We start from the raw sequence: 25,245 nt of genomic DNA, 5'->3' as shown, positions 1-25,245 counted from the left end.
CACTGTGAGGATGCATCAATGGCCATGATCCTAACTTCTACAACAACAAGTCTAAAATGTGGTTTATCACCTAAGTTCAGTAAGAATATTACTATTAACAAAACTGACATTCATTTGAATTCAAAAACAACTCAATTTAAATACTAATAAGTGATATAGTAACTATCATAACATACTTAAGAAACTATATTTTCAGTTTAAATAAATCAACATAGAGCACAGTACCTGGAACAAAGCAGAACTGTTGGATGAATTAACTCATGAAGCATGGCTTTATGCACGGGTTTGAACCTTTGGGTAATACCCTGAAATTTTCACACACAACAGGTAAACCTAATCGTATCACCTAACTAATGCTTGAATTCTCTCTAAACTATTCCTTCCTAGTGGTCAACCAGGTTAAGTTTGAGCGCTTCCAATAATCTATCTTCCGAGACTATCCATACTCCAAATTTGAAGAACTATGTCAGAAAGTCTTTCTTTACATTTACCAAAATGAAAAATGTCTCCCCAAAACTGATCTTGTATCTGCAGGAGGATCTTGTATCTGATCTTGTATCTGCAAGATACAAGATAAACTGATCTTGTATCTTGTATTAAATTAAGGCCTAGTGTAAAAAATCTAATTCCCTCTTTACATGGTCCATTTCTAACATATGAAGAAAGCATGTATTCTCATCACTTCTAGGCTAAATACATCTAGGTCCTCCATCCATCTGTCACATAAGAGTTCCCCTTAGGGTTCACATTTTATTCAAACCATCTAATAAGAAAAAACTACACAGCAGCACTGAACTAAACTATATTAAAATTTCTTTTCCTTCAAAATCTGTATGACAGTAGCAATTATAATTTCAATTAGACTATCCAAGCTAAAATGGAAAACTGGTACAGCCGCATATTCTGTGACTAGGATATCCACCTTCCAATTTGACCCTCAACAAACTAGTAAAAATTAAGATAAAATAAAGATAAAGCATATTATATTACACTGGTTATTTTCTATGTGTATTTTATTGGGGGCATGGGTTATGCAAAATAAACAACAAACCTGAAATTTAGCCACACAACTGGAATTGCAAAAGTTATACAGTTTTCCATCAGGCATTGTGGCTTGGTATTGAGGTAAAGAGTTTCGCTTACAAAAATGGCAAATAATTCCCAAACCTAGGAAAGAAAAGGTACATATCTGATTTGTTTATAAAGTAATAAAAAAGTTTTTTTTTATCTTAACTGCTGAGATTATAGAACTTTCTGTTAAAAAATAAACTATTATTATTTGCACCTTCAATAATGAAGATTATTTGCACCTTAAAAATATTGTCATAAAGGACTCTGATATTATGCCACTAAAACAAACATAGATACAGAGAAAAAACTCAGTTTTAGGTAATTTTTTAGATGGAGTAACAATTTTAGTTAAGAACATAGATATGAAGAGAACTAAAAAAGTAGTACAGAATAATCAAAATAATTAGAACAGTTTTTTAAAAGATTAACAGAAAATAAAAAGCTGTTAAAAACAAGCATAAAAACATTAAGAGTATTTATGCAAAAAGTAATTATTTTGTAAAGTTTTTTTAACTATCCAAATATGTGAAACTTACTTTGTGATTTTGCATATTTTGTCTTGTGACTGTTCATACAAGCAGTTGAACAATATGGCTCCATATATCCATTAGGACCTATACACTGAGTCATATCAAAAAACCTGCACTGTGTTCGGCAACCAGTACAAGTTGTCAGTTTTCCGTATTTCTAAAATTTGAAACATAAAAAGATAATTTTTAAGACTATAACTTAACCAGAAAAGAATTACCAATTTTTCATTACACTTTTTGTCTCTGCAAAACAATCCTGCTAATCTCTAAACAGGTTTAGAGTCACGAGTCTTCATCTAAATACAAACTATTAACTATGCAACAACTGTTAAGGTTCAAACAAAGCAATGATCATCAGCTAAGTTGCCTTCAAAAATAGAATGTTTTTCTCTCTATTATATTTAGTTCAACAGAATCCCTACATAAAGGTAAGTAAAACCTGAAAATTTAGGAAAGGTACAGTGCTTTTTGTTTACAATGAGGACTTGTCATTTGACAAAATAAATTAAATGGAACTATGAAATATAAGCCTTAATAATAAAAAGTATGGTGAAGAATGAATTTGAAGATTTTAAATCATTTTCCCACTGAGCTGCTATTGTTCCAAGCACTTCTGGAACATCTCTTAAAAATGATTTATCACCTATCTACTACATTTGAAATCTCATTCAATCACAATAAAACACAATAAATGTTTTGAATTAAAAAAAAATTTAAACCATATTCAAAATGACTTCTGGCTATAAAATGAAGTAAATAATTCATCAATAGATAATAATAAAGTTAAGCCTCCTGCCAAAAGTGAATACAGTAATATGCCAAATAACGATGTTTCACTCAATGATTGTAATGCCATATTTTTACTGTACCTTTTCTATGTTTAGATATATGTAGATACACAAATACTTACCATTGTGTTACAACTGCCTGCAGTATTCAGTACAGTCACATGTTGTGCAGGCTTGGAGCCCAGCAGCAACAGGCTATAGCATTTAGGTTTGTTTGAGCACACTCTGTGATGTTCACATAGCATTTAGGTTTGTTTGAGCATACTCTGTGAGGTTCACAAAACAAACCTGCCTAACGATGCATTTTTCAGAATGTATTCTTGTCATTAAGCAATGCCTGACTATATGTGCCAACAAGATAACGGAGGAAAAAAAAAGGAGATAAAGAATATGAGAGGCAGGGTGTGGCTCACATCTGTAATCCCAGCACACTGGGAAGCCTAGCAAGGTGGGTTGCTTGAGCCCAGGAATTTGAGACCAGCCTGGGTTCAAGCATTCGTCTGGCTATTTTTTTGGTAGGGGTGTATTTTTTTTTGTAGAGAACTGCTTGAGCCCAGGAGTTCAGTAACAGCCTGGGCAATACAGCAAGACCCCATCTTCCACAAAAAGAAAAACAAAAGGTAGAAATAAAAAAGAAAGGCTAGCCTTCAAGTGCAACCTGTTTTGATCCTCTTTCTGAGTGGTTGCAAAACTCTGTCATAATCAAGTTAAATCAAATATCACAAATCATGTTGCAAAATAATTGTTTCCATTTTCCATCTGATGTTGCAATTAAATCCGTCTTCATACCCACGAGCATCTATACAATATGAAAATATAAGAAGGCTTCAAAATGTTCCATAGACAGCATAAATAATAGGTGTTATACATAACAATCAGGCCAAAAATCACAACTGAAATGAATACACTGCATGGAAAAATGTCACAAATACCACAGGGTTTCAGAAAATGAAGGCAATAAATGGAAGGTAAAAATAAACAAAAAAAATACAATCAACATCAAGAAAAAGATCTTTCAGTTTGAAACAAATAGAAAAAGTATAAGAAACCACAGCTGTTTATGTGCCAGGAATGCACATTCATTATCATCTTATTAAAAGAAACACTTATGCTGCCTACTTCCTCATTTACTGTAATATCAACTAAAGAAAGCCCTCAATTTTGCTTTTCAAAGTGGAAATCAACTCATTCTTTAATGATAGGTCCTCCTTCAAAAATATTTGTCAACTGCAAAAGAATGGTGACAAGGAAAAAATAAAAATGACTGTAAACATATCTTATTATGATGTGTAAGTACAACAGAGGAGAATGCTCTGTTTTTGTTTCCTGAGGTCTATTTGATGACTTAAATTTCTATACTGGAAAAGGGACAAAAACAAAGCAAATCAATGAAACAGAATATAACATGTTTAAAACTTGAAATGACAGTACAAATTAGTAATGCTATAAAATATTCGGGACAACTGCCACTATGCTGCAAGTTTGCAAGACAGAAAAGCCAGCTCCCACTGGATGTCTGCAGAGGCCTCCATGTATCAGCACCTACAAAGAATTCCTTTACTGATATAAATTAAGTTCCACCATCTCATCAAATCATGGATTTGATTTCTATTTGAAACATTCTTCAAACTGACTGAGTCTATCCGTTGGATTTGTGATCCCAACACTGATTTTATTGGCAGAATGATTAAATAATTAGTAACAGTTTTAAGACATCAAGTAAACATGGAGTTAGGCAACTGTTCCATACAGACAAATAATTTTATCTCAAGAGAATGAAGGCCAGGTGCAGTGGCTCACACCTGTAATCCCCACACTTTGGGAGGCTAAGGTGGGCAGATCACGAGGTTGGGAATTCAAGACTAGCTTGGCCAACATGGTGAAACCCCATCTCTACTAAAAATACAAAAGTTAGCCAGGCGTGGTGGTGCATGCCTGTAGTCCCAGCTATTCGAGAGGCGGAGGCACAAGAATCACTTGAACCCTGGAGGCAGAGGCTGCAATGAACCAAGATCGCACCACTGAACTCCAGCCTGGGCAACAGAGGGAGACTGCCTCCAAAGAAAAAAAAATAAGAAAAAGAAAATGAGAAAGTACTATCAGAATGACAGAATCACTGAGAATATTTCAATACTGCCACTTTCACAGCTACCGCTGCCTCAAAGAACCAATTAATGAAAGAACATTAGCCAAAAGGGAAATGTAATTTTATGCCATGTTTACTCAGCTTCATATGTAAGCAATCAAAATAATCATATTTAAATTTCATACAAATTTATATGCATCCTATAAACACACATTTAGTGATGTAAAGGAACAAAGCTTTGTGGAATAAATTACGAATTTAAAATATTCCCTTTTTGGACATGGGGAAAAATAAGCCTACATATAACTTCAGTGAAAAAGAATGAGATAGAACCAAGTAAAACAAGATATGGAAAACGTAAAAAGGAGATATGATGGGTAAGTTTATGACAAATTGGCTCATTTTCAGTCTACTCATTTAAAAGATATACCTTATATATTAATTTTAACCAATTTCATGTGGGTATCAAAACTGTCACGACTTTACAACTTCTCTCAAATTTTCCTTCTACATGTAGGAAATATATTTCATTTGGTACATTTGGACCAAGCAAGTAGACCACATTGGAAGGTAATCAAGAAAGAATGGCTTGATGTACCTGTTGCTGCAAATCTAATTTAGGAAATAGGGCCCTAAGATATAGCCTGCATATTATCTACTTTCCTAGCCACATTCAAATACAGTATGAACTTTAGTCTGTGACGTTGCACAGTAAAAAAATTACCTTTATATTTACTAACCTCTAATTGAAATTTAACATTCTCTTTCACTCTGATTGGAGGCAACAAACTTATTTCATTAGTTTAATAGGGCCTATGACTGTAAAAAATAAAAATTCCCAATTTTTATATCACTCTTAGTATCCCTTAACATATCAATTACATTCAACTTCAAAATTAGTTATTAACCACTGTATTTTATTCCTAAACACATTAAAATAAAGCAGCACATTTCAAAAATTTTAAAAATATTTTGGTAACTATATTTTGATATAATTGGCTGTCTTCGTAATCACAGGTATTTTATGCATTTAATAACATTCTGAGAATGAATCTGTCCTTATTACCAAAGGAGTCCAAAGCACTGAAATAGTGAAGAACCTTGATTAGAAGAAGTGGCAATAAAACTTAAACAATGACATATTATAATATTTATTATAATAAATAAGATAATTTCAAGTAAAAATTACAATTCATTTTTTCAATAAAATCTGGAAATCATTTCTTCATATTGCAAGATTTGTTTGTACAGAGAAAAAAGGGTTTAAAAATTTATATACCATCGTGTTTTACTTTTCTCTATTACTGTATACTTTACAATTTTTCTTTTAACAGACACATTCTAACTTTGTAATTTAAGGATTTTTTTTCTAATTGACAACAGATGCTAACAATAGTGGGTGAAAAGTTTGCTTAACTTAAACAGATACAGAGGGAAAAAGAGCAACTTTACCCTGGAGAAACCTGACAGACATCCCCTTAAACCAGTTAACACACAATAATGCAACACACAGCATGTGCTTCCTGATGTGCACGAAGAGGGACACACCATCGCTTAGGAGGTATTCACGCCAAAAACGCATTACCTTAATCTAACCTTGAGGAACTATTAAACAAACAAAGTGAGGGATGCTCTCCAAAGTGGTATTCAAAATGTCAAGTCGTAAAAGACAAACAAAAACTAGGGAACTATTTAGATTAAAGCAGAGTTAACTTCCACTCCCAACCAACAGAAACTAGATTTAAACCTCCCACCCACCTTTAACAACTAGAAAATTAGACACACACACACACACACACACACACACACACACACACACAATGGTTTTCAAACTCTACACACAAGGTAGCACAGAACTGTACACCTAAGAAAAGGGAAACAAATCAAGTGAGTCCTGTGGCTACCAAAGCTTGAGGCCTAGAAATAGCTGGGGGAAGGGGAGGTTAACAGAGCCTACTTACTAGTCAAACTGGGCTGAGGAAACACAAGGCTTTCAAGGCAGCTAGAATTTAGGAAACAGAGTACTGACGATGATGGAGCTACACCAAAAAGCTCTGATGTTAAAAATACGTCTACAGACGTATTTTGGCTGAAAACTGATCTGTGCATTTGTGAGATGAAAGCACCTATGCCCAGAGAAAGAACCCCAGAACCACAAGAAAGCATTAGGCTAACAATTCCCAAAGAACACACATGGCCAGGAATACTCTGTATTGCTACCTGTTCAAGAGTGGGATGACCCTGTAATACAGGGAAGATTCAGATCTCTCCAGGTATCATCACGGGAGTATGAATAAAGAGCCCCAGGCCGGGCGCGGTGGCTCAAGCCTGTAATCCCAGCACTTTGGGAGGCCGAGATGGGTGGATCACAAGGTCAGGAGATCAAGACCATCCTGGCTAATACGGTGAAACCCCGTCTCTACTAAAAACACAAAAAATTAGCCGGGCGAGGTGGCGGCGCCTGTACTCGGGAGGCTGAGGCAGGAGAATGGCGTAAACCCGGGAGGCGGAGCTTGCAGTGAGCTGAGATCCGGCCACTGCACTCCAGCCTGGGCGGCAGAGCAAGACTCCACCTCAAAAAAAAAAAAAAAAGAGCCCCAGACTACAGTTTGCTCTACCAAAGAACTTTCAAAAACTTAAAAGCAAGCCTCAAAAGGATCCAAATAAATCGAGGTTAATTTGACAGCACGCCATGCTAGAACAAAGTCCAACAAAACACTGAAAATAATACAACAAAATTCAGCAACCAATAATGTAAAATTCACAATATTCTGAATCAAACTTAAAAATGACAGGCATTTTGTCAAAAAAAAAAAAAAAAAAAAAAAGGCAGGAAAATATGACTCATTACCCAGAAGAAGAAAAAAAATAAAAATCAAACTATAGAAACAGATCTAGAAATGACAGATACGAAAACAGTAGGCAAAGATGTTAAAAGAACATTATAAATATGCTAATACATTAAAATACTAGAAGAAAACATGAACATAATTAGGCAGGAAATAGAAGACACAAAAGAGACCCAAATGGAACTTTCAGAGATGAAAAACATAACATCTGAAAAAATATGCTGCATGGTATTCACAGGTGATTTTAAAAGATCAGCAAACTTAAAGATATAGCAATAGAAACCTTCCAAAATGGAGTACAGAAGTAAAAAAACTAGGGAAAAACAAACAATACAAATAGAAACAACAATGCAAAACAGATACAAAACAATATAAAAACAATACAAAACGATACAAAAAAAAAAGCCTCGGTGACTGGGAAAGTGGCAGGAATATATCTGGAATTGGAGTCTCAGAAGAAGAGGGTTGGGAAAAGGCCTAAAAAATATATTTAAATAAATAATGGCCTATGATCCTGTATTGGATTCTAGACAAGAAATAATTGTTTTTCATTTGTTGTAAGGGACATTAATGGACAAAATTTGAATAAGCTCTATTGACTAACCTGATAATAGTTTACTGATGTAAATTTCATTATCTTGATAACTGTACTACAGTTAAAAGTCTTCCTAATTTTAAACACTTATTACCCATTACTAATTCATGTATCTGGATTAACAGAAATACAGGCTTAGAAATTTTTTTGAAAGGGTTTTTTTTTTTTTTTTTAACTTTTCACGTAGGCACAAAAGAGAGGATTTTTATATCCCATTATCAAATGCCTACTGTGTACAAGGTATTGTGCACTAAAAAAATTATATCTGAAAATAATTTCTTAAGAACATAAATATCTAAAGACAAATGAGCATATCACAAGAAAACACATGTAAAAGTAGTGAAATTAGAAACCTATCTATGTCTTGGAGATAAAGAAAACATCATTTGATACAATTTAAGTTTGGAAATTTTAATGTATTTCAAATTGCACAAGATTTTTCAGATACATATTAATGACAGTAGTAGCAGTGCTCAAAAATGTTAAGGCCTTGAACTCCATTTACATTCCTGCTCACCTCAGGCTGCATTAAGAAAGAGTCCTGCATGTGATCTCGAACCTCCTTCAGGAAGCTTGGATGGCTACCTACCTAAAAAAAAGATTTTAAAAGACTTTATAAACACACATAAAGAACAGGTGCTAGATTGAAAGGTAAATAAGCATTATGTAAAAGTTGCTTCTCAATTATATTTTGTGACTTACAAACTCACTCCAACTTTTAAAAATGTCTGCCTGTCCTGTTCCCACTACTGTTGCCCAACTTAAAGAATTATCAAATAATTATATCTTAGAAAAAATGGTATAATGATAAAACAGTAATAATGGGCTAAGGAATTAAAGATAGACACTTAGATCTGACTCACCTCTAATTTCTGAGAAAAATCACTTCTAATTTGGAGTGTTCTAAGATCTCTTTAAAACCTATTAAACTCCAACACTTACAATGAAACTCAAAGCTCCTAAATTAAGTCATTTGGAGATTACACAGCTACAATTTCTACCATATGCAAAATGGACTGAGAATTTTTTTTTTTTTTTTGAGATGGAGTTTTTGCTCTGTCGTCCAGGCTGAAGTGCAGTGGCATGATTTCGGCTCACTGCAACTTCCGCCTCCTGGGTTCAAGCGATTCTCCCACCTCAGCCTCCTGAGTAGCTGGGATTATAGGTGCCTGCCACCACAACTGGCTAGATTTGTATTTTTAGTAGAGACAGTGTTTCATCATGTTGGCCAGGCTGGTCTCGAACTCCTGACCTCAAGTGATCCGCCCACCTCGGCCACCCAAGTGCTGCGATTATAGTCATGAGCCTGGCATGTTTGAGAAATTCTTTTGAAAGCACATATGACAGCTTCCAGAATATAATACAAATACATATCCTTACTCCTTGCACAAAAGTTTTAAAAGACATGCTTCCTGCTTTCCATGAAAGTCAAAATACTATGCTAGAAAAGGAAAACTACTGAAAGGCATGGGGCAAGCGTTATACAGTCTCCACCACCAGGATCTAGATTATTAACTAAGTGTTTATACAGTCTCCACCACCAGGATCTAGATTATTAACTAAGTGTATATACAGTCTCCACCACCAGGATCTAGATTATTAACTAAGTGTATATACAGTCTCCACCACCAGGATCTAGATTATTAACTAAGTGTATCAATACACTTCAGAAACTAATTGAGCAACGAGAGCACAGAGAAAAACAACAAAAGGCAGCTAAGTTCATTGTTACAGACAAAGGTCAAAGGGGCTGAGTGGAACGGAAGGAAGGATTATGATACAAGTTTAGCTCCCAGGCTGCAGAAAAAGAAGACATTCACTCTAGCATCTCATGTAGTTGTCTCCAAACACATCCAATTGGGTCTCTTTATCAGTAAAATAGTAGGGCAGGGACTCCCACCTATTTATTAACTAATGAATTATGAACATATAGTATGTAATTATAAAACATGAAAGTAATGTTAAAGAATAAAAGAAGAAACACTATTTTAAATAATTTTTATTTATTTAACAATAGTACAAAGAACATTTTCTCTATCCACTGGAGTAGAATCATTTGGTGTCAGTAGAGGTTATGTGGGGAACAGTATAAGGAACTCCTACTTCTCTAGTCAGGGTAGTATCAGCTAATGTCCGGAAAGGAACCAGAACTCCCATATCCACTCAGCAATAACCAGCTGCTTCTCCTCCACAGTTGCAGAGAGGCCAAGTAGAGAGGCTGACCTTTTATCTCCACTTGGCAATAACATAGCACTCAAAATGTTCAAGTTTCAAATAAAAAAATCATTTATCATGCCAAACACCAGGAAAACTGTAATTTAAATAGAAAAGGACAATTAACAGATGCCAATACCAAAATTACAGAGATACTGGAAATATCTGACAAAGATTTTAAAGCAATCATAAAAGTGCTCCAACAACCAATACACATGCACTTAAAAACAAATGAACACACAGAAACTTCTAGAAAATAAATAGAAGATATAAAGAATAAAATGGAAAGAAACAGTGAACAGGAAGATAGAATTATAGTACTCAACCTGAAAAACAGACTGGGTGGGAGGAAAAGTAAAACAGAGCCTTAGGGATCGGTAGGCTGGTAACAAAATTTTAAAAATAAAAATAAAAAAAAAATAAAGTAACATTTATGTCATTGGAGTCCCAAAGGGAAAGGAAAAAGAGGACAGAGTTAGAAAAGTCCTCCAAAAACACTACTGTTTTAAACGTCTCAAATTTAGCAAAAGACATAAATCTACAGATAGAAGGTTAGCAAACACTAGGAAGGATAAAACCCAAAGAAACACCAAGATACACAAAATTTAAATTTCTGAAAACCAAAGACAAAAAATCTTGAATCTGGCAAGAGAAATGACACACCTGTAGGGAAATACAGTTGAAATAGCAACAGCTCCTCTGCTCCACAGACCCTAATCCCATTCACATCAAAAAGGCCAATCAGCCTAGACTTCCACCCTGGCCTGGCTACGTGATGCCTCACCCCAGCACCCTAGCAATGGTAAAGTCAGAGCAGGCCAAGCAGGAAACTTGAACTTCCACCCCACTGGGTGGTAATTAGACAACTTAACCACCTCCACCCTGAGGAGGTCTGACCTAGCACAAAGCCAGGACTTTTACCAACAACTTGCAGTAAAGAGGCCAAGACTGACATCACAGAATCTGAGGAGCAGTAAAGGAAAGAATGAAGAAAAGTAAGCAAAGGCCTAAGGGGCCCATGGAATAAGATCAAACAGACCAACATATACTTTATGAGAATTTCAGAAGAAGAGAAAGGGGCAAAAGATTATTTGAAAAATTAATGGCTAAAAACTTCCCATATTTGATAAGACATAAATCTACAAATCTAATAAACACAACAAATTACACGTAGGATAAACTCAGACACATACAATAAGACACACTATAATCAAACTGTTAAAAGACAAAGAAAATCTTGAAAAAAAACAAGACAGAAATGGTTCAGCACAAGAAATTCTCAATGAGATTAACCATCAATTTCACAAAAGAAACAACCATGGAGGCCAAAAGGCAGTGGAATAACATTTAAAATAATGGAGAAAAAAAGTTTTCGAACAAGAATACTATATCCAGCAAAACTATCATCCAAAACTGAAGGAAAAGTAAAGACACACAGATAAAAGGTGGAGGGAGTTTGCTGCCACTAAATCTACCCTACAAAACAAATGCTAAAGGGAGTCAAAGCTTTTTATTGAAATGGAAGTACACCTGACCCAATCTTTAGTAAATATATGGGAGAATACAAAACAAGTATAATTGTATTTTTGGTTTATAAATCCATTTTTTATTTCCTACACGATTTGAAAGACAAATATGCACACACAATTATAAATCTGTATTACTGGAAATACAATGTTTACAAATGTAATTTATAACAAAAAGAGGGCACAGATATATAGGCGCAGCAGCATTTTTAAAAGCTAATTAACTTGTTATAAGTTCACATTAGATTGAATTGTAGGATGTTACATGTAAAGCCTCCCTGACAGTAACCACAAATAATATATTTAAAAATAATATAAAGACAATGAGAAGGAAATCAAAACAGTGCACTACAATCAACTAAACACAAAAGGCTGTAATGCAGGAAATGAGATACCAAAAAAAAAAGGTATAGAATATACCGAAGAAAAAATAGGAAAATAGCAGAAATAAATCCTTCCTTAACGGTAATTACGTTAAGTGTACATGGATCAAATTATCCAATTAAAAGCCATCATTTTTTTCCTATTCTGTCAATTTCTGCCTTTTGATTGGATAATTTGATCCATGTACATTTAATGTAATTACTGATAAGGAAGGATTTATTTATCGAAAGATACAAACAGGTCAAAAGTAAAAGGATGGAAAAAGACACTCCATGCAAATAAACAGTAACTAAGAGAGTTGGGGTTGCCATATTAATATAAGGCAAAAAGAGCCTTTATGTGAAAAACTGATACAAGAGATAGAAAAAGAATACATACTGAACAAAGGGTCTATTTACCAAGAAGATACAACAAATACAAACGTATACATAGCAAATATCAAAACCTCCAAAATACATTTAAAAAATTAACAGAAGTAAAAGGAGAAACAGACAGTAATGGAGGTAGAAGCACATAACTGTACAATAATAGTTGGAGACATCAATACACCATTTACAATAGTGGACAGACCATCTAGACACAATTTCAACTAAGTAAAGACAAATCTTGAACAACAATATAAACCAACTAGAGTTATTAATAACAAACATATATTGAGTATTCTTGCCAACAACAGTAGAATAAACATTCTTCTCAAATGCACATGGAGCAATTTCCAGAATGAACTACGTTAGGCCACAAAAAAAGTCTCAATAAATTTTTGAAAACTGAAATCACACAGAGTATTTTTCCAATGAGCAATGGAATAAAACTAGAAATCAGTAATAGAAGGAACACTTAGAAAATTCACAAATATGGGGATATTAAACTATACACTCTTAAATGTGGCTCAAAGAAGAATTCACAGGAAATTTTTAAATACTTAGAAATGAGTGAAAACAAAACTAAAAGAATACCAAAAGTTATGAGATGCAGCTTAGTGATCCAAGAAAATTTTATTTACAATTGTAAATGCTTATGTTTAAAAAAAAAAAAAAAAAAAAGGCCAGCACGGTGACTCACACCTGTAATTCCAGCACTTTGGAAGGCTGAGGCGGGCAGATCACCTGAAGTCAGGAGTTTGAGACTAGTCTAACATGATGAAACCCCAACTCTGCTAAAAATACAAAAATTAGCCAGGTGTGGTGGCAAATGCCTGTAATTCCAGCTACTCAGGAGGCAGATGTAGGATAATCACTTGAACCTGGGAGGTGGGGGGGGTGCAGTGAGCTAGGATCATGCCACTGTGCTCCAGTCTGGGCGATAGAGTGAGACTTTGTCTCAAAAAAAAAAAAAAAGAATAAAGAAAAAAGAAAGAAAGAAAGAAAAGAAAAAAGATCAAGTAAATAATTTAACTTCTCACCACCTTGAGGAAAAAGATGAGATCACTATACCCAAAGCCAGCCGAAGAAAGGAAATAATAAAGATTAGAGCAGAGAAAAATAAAACAGAACAGAAAAAGTGAGAGAAACAAACCAAAAAGTTGGTCATTTTAAAATATCAAGAGAATAGACACAAAGAATAAAATATGGAAGGGAGACATTACTACTGGCATTCCTGAAATAAAAAGTGGTACAAGAAAATGCTATGAACAATAGTACATCAACAAATTACATAGCATAGATGAAATGCACAAATTCCTAAAAACACACAAACCACCAAAACTGACACAAGAAGACACAGAAAATGCGAACAGACATATAACAAGAGACTCAGTCATCAAAAACGTCCTGGCCCGGCATGGTGGCTCATGTCTATAATCCCAATACTTTGGGAGGCTGAGATGGTCAACAGATCGAGACCATTCTGGCCATTGAAACCCCATCTCTACTAAAAATTCAAAAATTAACTGAGCATGGTGGCATGTGCCCATAGTCCCAGCTACTAAGGAAGCTGAGGCAGGAGAATTGCTTGAACCCAGGAGGGAGGAGTCGCAGTAAGCCAAGATTGTGCCACTGCACTCCAGCCTAGGCGACAGAGTGAGACTCTATCTCACAGACAAACAAACAAACAGTCCCAAAAAAGAGAAGGTCAAGATCAGATGACTTCACAGGTAAATTCTACCAAACATTTAAAGAATTAACACCAATTCTCATGCTTCCAAAAATCAGAAGATATAAGATATCTCACCCACCCTATTCTATGACACCAGCATTACCCTCATTCCAAAGACAGATAAAGACATCTAAAGAAAGAAAATCAAAGACCAGTATCCCACAAGAATACAGATGCAAAGATCCTCAACAAAGTACTACTAAACTGAATTCAATATATTAAAAGGATTATACACCACAATCAAGTGGAGATTTATCCCAATAAAAGTGTGGTTCAACATAAAGAAATCAATGCATGTAACATATCACATAAATAGGAGCAAAGATAAAAACCACATGATCATCTCAAAGGATACAGAAAAAGCATTTGAAAAATTCACCTTGGCCGGGCGCAGCGGCTCACACCTGTAATCCTAGCACTTTGGGAGGCCAAGACGGGTGGATCACGAGGTCAGGAGATCGAGACCATCCTGGCTAACACGGTGAAACCCTGTCTCTACTTAAAAATACAAAAAACTAGCCAGGCGACGAGGTGGGCGCCTGTAGTCCCAGCTACTCAGGAGGCTGAGGCAGGAGAATGGCGTAAACCCGGGAGGCGGAGCTTGCAGTGAGCTGAGATCCGGCCACTGCACTCCAGCCTGGGCAACAGAGCGAGACTCCATCTCAAAAAAAAAAAAAAAAAAAAAGAAAAAGAAAAATTCACCTTATGATTAAAAAAAAAAAACACTGAATAAAAAAAGTAATACAAAGACACTACTTCAACATACTAAAAGCCATACATTCTAACATCAGACTCAATGGTAAAATAATTCTTTTCCTCTAAGATCAGCAACAAGGATGCCCACTTTCACCACTTTTATTCGGCAGTATCGAAAGTTATAACCACAACCCTTAGTTAAGAAATAAAATGCATCCAAATTGGAAAGAAAAAGTAAAACTACCTCTATTCACAGATGACATGAAACTCATAAAGCTAGTAGAGCTAACAAATTCAGCAAAGTTGCACAGTACATGATTAATGTACAAAAATCAGATGTGTTTCTATACACTAGTAATGTACAATCTGAAAAGGAAATAAAGCAAATCCACTAGAAATAGCATTAAAAGAATACCTAAGAATAAAAGCAGCAAAAGAGGTGAAGACTTGTACACTAAAAACCACAAAAGACTGCTGAAAGAAATTAGATATAAATAAATGGTATGTCTTCATAAATAAATGCCATTTTCACAGATAGAATAACTTACTACTGCTAAGATGCCAATACTACCCAAAACAATCTAAAGATTCAATGCAATTAATATAAAAATTCCAACAAATTCTTCTGCAGAAATAGAAAAGCCCATCTTCAAATTCATATAAAGTTAGAATGGGTTCAGAATATTCAACCAATCTTGACAAAAAACAAAGCTGGATAACTCCCATTTCCTGATTTCAAGACTTAGAAGAAAGACACAGTAATCAAAATAGTATGGCACATACATAAGATCACACATGTAGATCAGTGGAACACAGAAATGATCTCTGGCCAATTAATACTTGACAAGTGTGATAAGTCCATTCCATGTAGAAAGAGTAATCCCTTCAACAGGTGGTGGTGGGAAAACTGGAATTCCAGTACAAAAGAATGAAGTTAGATCCCTGCCTCACATAATAAACAAAAAGTAAATTAAAATGGATCAAATACCTAATTAAGAGCTAAACTCATAAAACTCTTATAAGAAACTGTAGAGGTAAACCATGACCTGGGATTTGGCAACAGATTCTCAAATGACACCGAAAGTACAACCAAAAGAAAAAAAATGGGTAAATCAAAATTTAAAACTTCTGGCTGGGTGTGGTGGTTCACACCTGTAATCCCAGCACTTTGGGAGGCTGAGAAGGACAGATCACTTGAAGTCAGGAGTTCGAGATCAGTCTGGCCAACCCGGTGAAACCCCGACTCCACTAAAAAAATACAAAAATTAGTTGGACATGGTGGCCTATGCCTATAGTCCTAGCTACTTGGGACGCTGACGCAGTAGCTCCCAGGAGGCGGAGGCTGCAGTGAGCTGAGATCACACTATCACACTCCAGCCTGGGCTACAGAGCGAGATCCATCTCAAAAAAAAAAAAAAAAGACCGGGTACGGGGGCTCACGTCTGTAATTTCAGCACTTTGGGAGGCCGAGGCAGGAGGATCACTGAAGGTCAGGAGTTCGAGACCAGCCTGGCCAACATGGTGAAACCCCATCTCTACTAAAAATACAAATATTAGGCCAGGCACTGTGGCTCATGCCTGTAATCCTAGCACTTTGGGAAGTCGAGGCAGGTGGCTCACTTGACTTCTGGAGTTTGAAACCAGCTTGGCCATCAAGGTGAAACCCCATGTCCACTAAAAATACAAAAAATCAGCTGGGCATGGTGGTGTGTGCCTGTAATCCCAGCTTCTTGGGAGGCGAAGGCAGGATAATTGCTTGAATCCAGGAGGTGGAGCTGCAGTGAGCAGAGACTGTGCCGCCGCACTCCAGCCTGAGCAACAGAGCAAGACTCCATCTCAAAAAAGAAAAAAATACAAAAATTAGGGATGGTGGCACACACTTGTAACCCCAGCTACTCGGGAGGCTGAGGCAGGAGAATCGCTTGATCCCAGGAGGCAGAGGTTGCAGAGAGCCAAGATCGTGCCATTGCACTCCAGCCTGAGTGACAAAGCAAGACTCCTTCACCCCCAAAAAAATAAATAAATAAAAACTTCTGCAAATCAAAGGACATTATTGAGAAAGTAAAATAAAAACCTACATAATGGAAGACAGTATTTGCAAAACATATACAGAATGAGCAACCCAAATGCAAAAAATCTGAAATGCTCTAAAACCCAAAACTTTTCAATTACCAACATGACGCTCAAAGGAAATGCTCATTGAAGCATTTTGGATTTTGGATTTTTCAGAATTGGATTATTTGAATGTAAGTATAATGTAAATATTCTAAAATTTGAAAAACCTAAAATCTGAGACACTTTGGGCCCCAAGCATTTCAGATAAGGGATACTCAAACGGTACATGATATAAAGAACTCTGTCAACTCAAGAACAAAAGTACAAAGGGATACAAAATTATAGCTACATAGGAGGAGTAAGTTCTATGGTTCCATAGCACTATAGAATGAATACAGTTAACAATTATTATTGGATAGATTCAAAAGGCTACAAAAGAGAGAATTTTGAACGCTCCCAACATAAAAAAACAATTTTGGGGTGATGGCTATCCTAATTTCCCTGATTTGAACATTCCACATTTTATACACGTATAAAAACATCACTCTACCCCCTACGTATATACAAGTACTACGTATCAACTAAAAATAAAAGAGGGCCGGGCGCAGTGGCTCACGCCTGTAATCCCAGCACTTGGGGAGGCCGAGGAGGGCTGATCATGAGGTTAGGAATTTGAGACCAGCCTCACCAACATGGTGAAACCCTGTCTCAAGTAAAAACACAAAAATTAGTGAGGTGTGGTGGCACAAACCTGTAACCAGCTACTCAGGAGGCTGAGGCAGGAGAATCGCTTGAACCCAGGAGGCAGACGTTGCAGTCAGCCAAGTTCTCGCTGCTGCACTCCAGCCTGGGCAAAAGAGGGAGACTCTATCTCAAAAACAAACAAAAAAAAAAAAAAAAAAAAGAGAGAGAGAAAAGAACAAAACTACAAAACCCAATTCAAAAACAGAGAGGACTTGAACAGACAGATACTTCTCCAAAGATGATACACGAATGGCCAACAAGCAAATGAAAAATTGCTCACTGGCCAGGCGCGGTGGCTCACACCTGTAATCCTAGCACGTTGGGAGGCCGAGGCAGGCAGATGGCTTGAGCTCAGGAGATCGAGACCAGGCCTGGGCAACATGGTGAAACCCTATGCCTCCAAAAAATACAAAAAATTAACCAGGCATACTGGCCTGTGCCTGTGGTCCCGGCTACCCGGGAGGCTGAGACAGAAGGATCCCTTGAGCCCAGGAAGCAGAGGTTGCAGTGAGCCAAGATTGTGCGCCTGCACTCCAACCTGGATAATACAGCGAGACTCTGTCTCAAAAAAAAAAACACACACAACAAAAGCAAAATTGCTCATTGTCATTGGTCATCAGGGAAATGCAAATCAAAACTATGAGATACCACCATACACATACTAAGATATCTACAAAGAAAAATCAAAAGCTTAAAACACAGAACATAACAAGTGTGGCAAAGATACATAGAAAATAGAAACCTTGTACATTGCTGTTGAGAATATAAAGTGGTACAGTTGTGTAAAATAGTTTGACAATTCTTCAAAAGGTGAAACACAGAATTACGCTATGACTGAGCAAATCCACACTCATCCAAAAGAATGGAAAATCAGGATACTTATATCAAATTTATACACCAACATTCACTGCAGCATTATTCACAACAGTCAAAGGTGGCAACAATGCAACATCTATCATGGGGCAACACACTGATAAACAGAATGAGGCATATACATACAATGAGTATTATTCAGCCACACAAAGTAACGATCTTCTGATCACGGCTATACTATGGATGAAACTGAAAGCATTATGTTTCAGCTTTCAGGTAAAATAAGCCAGATACAAAAAGACAAATATTATATAACTTCACTTATATGAATATCTAGGATATACAAATTCATAGAGACAGAAAGTACTAAGTTACTAAGGACTGGGATAGAAAAAAATGGGAGTTATTGGCTAATGTCACAGTTTTTGTATGGCATGATGAAAAAGTTTCAGAAATAGAGTCAATGGTGGCATAACATTGTAAATGTAACTAACGCCACTCACTTATATACTTAAAAATACTTAAAACTGCAAATTTTATGTTACATATACTCTACCACAATGTTTAAAAAACTTACGAGTTACTTTCCTTTTTATGCTCTGGAATTGTTTAAATAACACTGAGATTTTCTTGTTTAAATTTGATGGAATTCCTCTATGAAAACATCAGAGCCTGGCCCTTGTTGTGGGGTAGAACTTTAATAATTATCTCTATTTCATCTACAGAAATTTGTACACTTAATTTTATCTGCTCTGAAGTCCAGCTGGGGAAATTGTATTTTCACAGGAAATTACTCAATCTAGGTTCAATATTTTTATATAGGGCTATACAAATTAGTTCTTATGACTGATTTTTGTCAAGTTCTTTTGTTTTGATGCTCATGTCTACCTTGTCATTTCTTATTTTATGTATTTCTGTTTTTAAAACTCTTTTCCTGATTGAATTAACAATTGGGTATTTTTTCCCTGGTTTTTCAAAGACCTGATTTTTCAAAGAGGCAACATTCTGAACAATGTTAATGCTATTTTAAATTCCTAATTAGTTTCTCCTTTTATCTTTATTTCCTTTCTTCTCTTTTGTTTCAGCTTATTTTCCTTTTTCCAGCTTTTTCAGTTAACTATTTAATTCATTTATTTTCATTTTTACTGCTGTAAGTATATGAGGAAATGAATTTTCCTCTGGATATTTTTATAAAGAAAATGTAACACTGATACCTTAAGAAGGCACACAAAAAAAGGACATTACAGACCCATTTTACTTATAAATATCAATGCAAACATACCAAATAAAGTATTAACCATCAGAATGTATGCATATTTTTGAAAAAATAATTATCTGGCATAGTTTATTCTAGGAATACAAGGATGGCTCAATAGATTAGGAAATCTACTAATATGGCAGTGCCACCTCTTATCCTTGAGAGATATATTCTGAGGCTCCCAGTGGATGCCTGAAACCTTTGATACTACATCTTTTCCTATAGACACATACCTACGATAAAGTTTAACTTCTAATTAGCCACAGCAAGAGATTAACAACAATTGGCCAGGAATGGTGGCTCACGCCTGTAATCCCAGCACTTTGGAAGGCCGAGGTGGGCAAATCACTTGAAGTCAGGAGTTTGAGACCAGCCTGGACAACATGGTGAAATCCAGTTGCTACTAAAAATACAAAAATTAGTCAGGCATGGTGGCACGCGCCTATAATCCCAGCCACTCATGAGGCTGAAGCAAGGAGAATCATTTGAACCCAAGAAAAGTAGATTGCAGTGAGCTGAAATTGCACTACTGCACTCCAGCCTGGGCAACAGAGCAAGACCCTGTCTCAAAACAAAACAAAAAACAACAACAATTACAGTTAGTTATAATTAACCTCTCTCAAATTATCTTATTGTAGTCTACTCACCTACAATTAATTACTTTTTGAAATTATCTTATTGTAGTCTACTCACCTATTTGGGAACTGCAGCTGACTGTGAGTAATTGAAACCACAAAAAAACACAACCTTGCGTGAGAAAGGACTACTGTATAACTCACACCTTATAATGGTAAATGCTATCAGAGTGCACACCGTTATAAATCTGAGGCCAGGCGTGGTAGCTCATGCCTGTAATCCCAGCACTTTGGGAGACCGAGGAGCACAGATCACTTGAGCTCAGGAGTGTGAGACCAGCCTGGCCAACATGGTGAAACCCCATCTCTAGTAAAAATACAAAACTTAGCTCAGCGTGGTGGTGCACGCCTGTAATCCCAGCTACTCAGGAGGCTGAGGCAGGAGAATCACTTGAACCCAGGAGGCAGAAGTTGCAGTGAGCCAAGATCACGCCAATGCACTCCAGCCTGGGCAACAGAGCGAGACTCGTCTTAAAAAAAAACTAAAGAGGAAGAAAGTTCATAAAACCTTCTCCACAGACAACGAAAAGATCTTTAAAGCAATAATTTCTGATAAAACACTTCATAAATTTATGAAGACTGAAATCACACAGAGTATCTTTCCAATGAGCAATGGAAAAAACTAGAAATCAGAAAGTCCTTAAAATAACATTAACCTGGACAGGTGCAGGTGGCTCACGCCTGTAATCCCAGCACTTTGGAAGGTGGAGGCAGGTGGATCACCTGGGGTCAGAAGTTTGAGACCACCCTGGCTAACATGGTGAAACCCCGTTTCTACTAAAAATACAAAAAAATTAGCTGGGCGTGGTGGCGCATGCCTGTAATCCCAGCTACTTGGGAGGCTGAGGCAGGAGAATCACTTGAACCTGGGAGGCAGAGGTTGTAGTGAGCTGAGATCACGCCACTGCACTCCAGCTTGGGAAAGAAGAGCAAAACTCTGTCTCAAAAAAAAAAAATTAAGCTTAAAATTATATATAATCAATATGACTTCAAAGCTGAGCTTTAAAAGTTTGAAAAATATTTGCAGACCCTCTCCAACTCCCAAAAAGAGAAATCACTCTGATAGCATTTACCATTATATGTAAAATATTAAAATTACTGCCAATAATCTACATACACAGATGTTCCATAAGAATGGAGTTACGGCCGGGCGCGGTGGCTCAAGCCTGTAATCCCAGCACTTTGGGAGGCCGAGACGGGCGGATCACGAGGTCAGGAGATCGAGACCATCCTGGCTAACACGGTGAAACCCCATCTCTACTAAAAATACAAAAAAACTAGCCGGGCGAGGTGGCGGGCGCCTGTAGTCCCAGCTACTCAGGAGGCTGAGGCGGGAGAATGGCGTAAACCCGGGAGGCGGAGCTTGCAGTGAGCTGAGATCTGGCCACTGCACTCCAGTACGGGCGACAGAGCGAGTCTCCGCCTCAAAAAAAAAAAAAAAAAAGAATGGCGTTACATCCTAATAAACCCGTTCTAAGTTGAAAAGACCAAGGTCAAAGGTGCATTTTAAGACATTTCCAACTTACAACGGGTTTACCCAGACTTAACTCCATCATTATATCATGGAAATGACCTACCTCAAATGAATAAATACAGATGGTCCCTGACTTACGACGGTTCAGCTTTAACGGGACAAAGCAATATGCATTCAGTATGCTCCATGATATGACAACAATTGAATTAAATGAAATTCTAAGATAAATCCGGTTAATAAACACTGTTAGAGCAGAAGTATTACCACAGTTTCAAGCACATTCTAAAGAACGCCCAATTTTGATTAGAACATGAATTACCTGTTTGTATTCACTGACACAACTTTGACAGCAAAATCTTTTCTGTTGACCATCAATCACCAGAACATTATTTCCAGCACCTTTACTGGGCAAGTACTCCCCACACTGTTCACAGCAATTCATTATTAAACCATTGGCCATTCTGTATCTATTAAAGCAGTGGTCACTGCACAGCTTATGAGTCATATTTTTAAAGCTGACTTCATGGCGAATCTAAAAGAAAAATAAACAAAATCTTACAAAACAGATAAATCTGACATGTAGCTAAATAATAAAGCATTCTGCACAGAAATAAGCACGTCCCAATAACGCTTGTTTGGAGAAAAGGAAAAATGATGCTTTTTTTTTTTTTAAGACAGGGTCTCACTTATCACCCAGGGTGAAGTACAGTGGCACCATCAAAGCTGACTGCAGCCTCAATCTCCTGGGCTCAAGCAATCCTCCCACCTCAGCCTCCTGAGTAACTGAAACTACAGACACACAACCACACCCAACTAATGTTTTTTCTTTTAGGTACAGATAGGGTCCCACTATGCTTCCCAGGCTGATTTCAAACTCCTGGCCTCAAGTGATCCTCCCACCTTGGCTTCCCAAAGTGCTAGGATTATACAGGTGTGAGCTACTGGGCCTGGCCCCATTCTCATAATTATTTAAATTGGTTTTATACACACAGGAACACATGTATGGCACTGAAAAAAAGAAAAAACCATCAGTGACATCACTACATACTTCTCTAGAGGTATCAGAAGATGACAGAAAACCAGGGTTGGGTAGTGGTGACATTAAACTCCATAGACTAAAAATCTTTAGACCAATTTTTAAAAACTATAAATAAAGTACATTTCTCTAGAAAAATGAGGAGGGGAGAACCATTATAAATCATTCAAATGACTTATATATAAACAGATTACTTTTTATTTAATACAATATTAATAATGTGAGGTTATCAAAAAATATTCCAATTATTCTACTTCTCAGCAAAATTATTTGTAGTATTTCTTGTGTAGTCTGCCTGCTTGTTTAAATAAATATATTACTAGACAAAAATCAATCTCAACACTATGGTTCTGTCTGTGAGTGCTCCCAATCTCAGGGAAAAACAGGCACATTAACACAACGATTTTTCCCAAATCATCCTGTGGGAGAATCAGATTATATAAAAGGATATTAATAACTTAAGATCCTATGGGAGAATCAGATTACATAACAGGATATTTATAAGATAGTCTTTATAGATATTCATTTTTAAGGAACTGATAAAAGATTATCTAACAGTTCTTAAATGAACTTTAAAATATTCCTATTTGTTAGAACTAAATGATAAAGTAAAAAAATACCAACCTCAGTTAGTTTACCACAGATTGTACATCTTGATTTATTTAGAGCTCCTTTAGTAGGATTCTGTTTGTCTTCATAGAGAGATAAGCAAGATGTACTACAGAATTCCTGGAAGGACTCACTTGAATCCACTTGAGCAACAATGGTTCCTTTCATTGTAGTTATATCTCTGAAAAATAACAGGTACATATTAAAATTCCATTCTAAAAGAAATCAAATATAAGACTCATAAGTGACATTTTTCATTTCTATAGACTAAGTCCTGCAAATCAAATATCATTCTTGGATCTAATAAATCATTTTTATTAGACGTTCTTAATAAAATATGAACTCTTGGAAATAAAGACTGAGAAGCAGAAATATTTTATACTATTAAATCTTTGCCACTACTCAATTTATCTTTAAATTCACTAAAAAGGATTTCAAATATTGGGAAAACTAAAAAAAGAAAAGCTATTATTAGTTACATGGAATTAATGTTAAGGATTAATTCACTGAGGTATACCCTGTTCAGTTCCCTCCCCTGGATAAGTAGAAAGCAAGAGGTATCCAGGTCATAGGAATATGGTGCATGTTCTAGAGGGATAACTGAACTTAAAATATTCCCACACACCCCATCCCCAAATAACCTCACCCAATATTAACATGGCTCTCCAACAGTAAATACAAATGTTAGAAAATGACAATACTGTCAGGCACAGTGGCTCACGCCTGTAATCCCAGCACTTTGGGAGGCCGAGGCGGGTGCACATCACGAGGTCAGGAAATCGAGACCATCCTGGCTAACATGGTGAAACCCGATCTCTACTAAAAACACAAAAAATTAGCCGGGCATGGTGGCGGACACCTGTAGTCCCAGCTACTCAGGGGGCTGAGGCAGGAGAATGGCGTGAACCCGGGAGGCAGAGCTTGCAGTGAGCTGAGATGGCGCCACTGCACTCCAGCCTGAGCGACAGAACGAGACTCTGTCTCAAAAAAAAAAAAAAAATGACAATACTGATGACCTTTGAAGTTTTCCTTTTATTCTGATTTTCAAGATCCTACACTGTAGTGTTTAACTTTACTACTGCAAAGCAATCTGTGCAACAACTGTTTCCGTATTTGAATTTATTAAACATGTACAGAGCACTAAGCCCTTTGTAAAATTCAAGATCTAAATATAGCTTCCCAGAACTGAGCTTCTCCCAGATACGGTGCAGAAACGCCACCAGGCTTTACCTTGCATGTAACATGCCATATTCCAGCTATTTTTAACCAATGAAGCCAGAACAAAAAAGAACAGCAGAAGAGGGCTGGGCATGGAGGTTCACGCCTATAATCCCAGCACTTTGGGAGGTTGAGGTAGGCAGATCACTTGAGGTCAGGAGTTCAAGACCAGTCTGGACAACATGGTGAAACCTCGTCTCTACTAAAAATACAAAAATTAGCTGGGCGTGGTGGCAAAAGTCTATAATCCCAGCTACTTGGGAGGCTGAGGCAGGAAAACTGTTTGAACCCAGGAGGTGGAGGACCTGGGAGGTAGAGGCTGCAGTGAGCTGAGATCACACCACTGCACTCCAGCCTGGGCTAGAGTGAGACTCTAAAAGAGGCCGGGCGCGGTGGCTCAAGCCTGTAATTCCAGCACTTTGGGAGGCCGAGATGGGCGGATCACGAGTCAGGAGATCAAGACCATCCTGGCTAACACGGTGAAACCCCGTCTCTACCAAAAAAAAATACAAAAAACTAGCCGGGCAAGGTGGCAGTGCCTGTAGTCCCAGCCACACAGGAGGCTGAGGC

General features: G+C 36.8%; 1 protein-coding gene across 7 annotated transcripts in view; it reads right to left on the bottom strand.

Annotated features, from left to right (window-relative positions):
- Nucleotides 1-25,245, bottom strand: part of ZMYM2 (zinc finger MYM-type containing 2) — a 130,892-nt gene that overhangs the window by 57,576 nt on the left and 48,071 nt on the right. For all 7 annotated transcript variants that reach the window (XR_004433872.1, XM_033197318.1, XM_033197292.1 and 4 more), the window contains 5 exons: nucleotides 23,473-23,638; nucleotides 22,132-22,344; nucleotides 8,437-8,508; nucleotides 1,608-1,758; nucleotides 1,052-1,167 (listed from right to left, as the gene is read on the bottom strand). Coding sequence is in view for 6 of the 7 variants with exons in the window: in XM_033197318.1 (XP_033053209.1) it covers nucleotides 1,052-1,167; nucleotides 1,608-1,758; nucleotides 8,437-8,508; nucleotides 22,132-22,344; nucleotides 23,473-23,638 (718 nt within the window). In the remaining variant the exon portion in view is untranslated. The remainder of the gene's footprint in view (nucleotides 1-1,051; nucleotides 1,168-1,607; nucleotides 1,759-8,436; nucleotides 8,509-22,131; nucleotides 22,345-23,472; nucleotides 23,639-25,245) is intronic.

The sequence above is a fragment of the Trachypithecus francoisi genome, unplaced genomic scaffold, assembly GCF_009764315.1.
Source record: "Trachypithecus francoisi isolate TF-2019V2 unplaced genomic scaffold, Tfra_2.0 Contig01676, whole genome shotgun sequence".
Classification (NCBI taxonomy): Eukaryota; Metazoa; Chordata; class Mammalia; order Primates; family Cercopithecidae; genus Trachypithecus; species Trachypithecus francoisi.
Note: the sequence above shows the minus strand (reverse complement) of the source record. Positions and strands in the feature narration are given on the sequence as shown.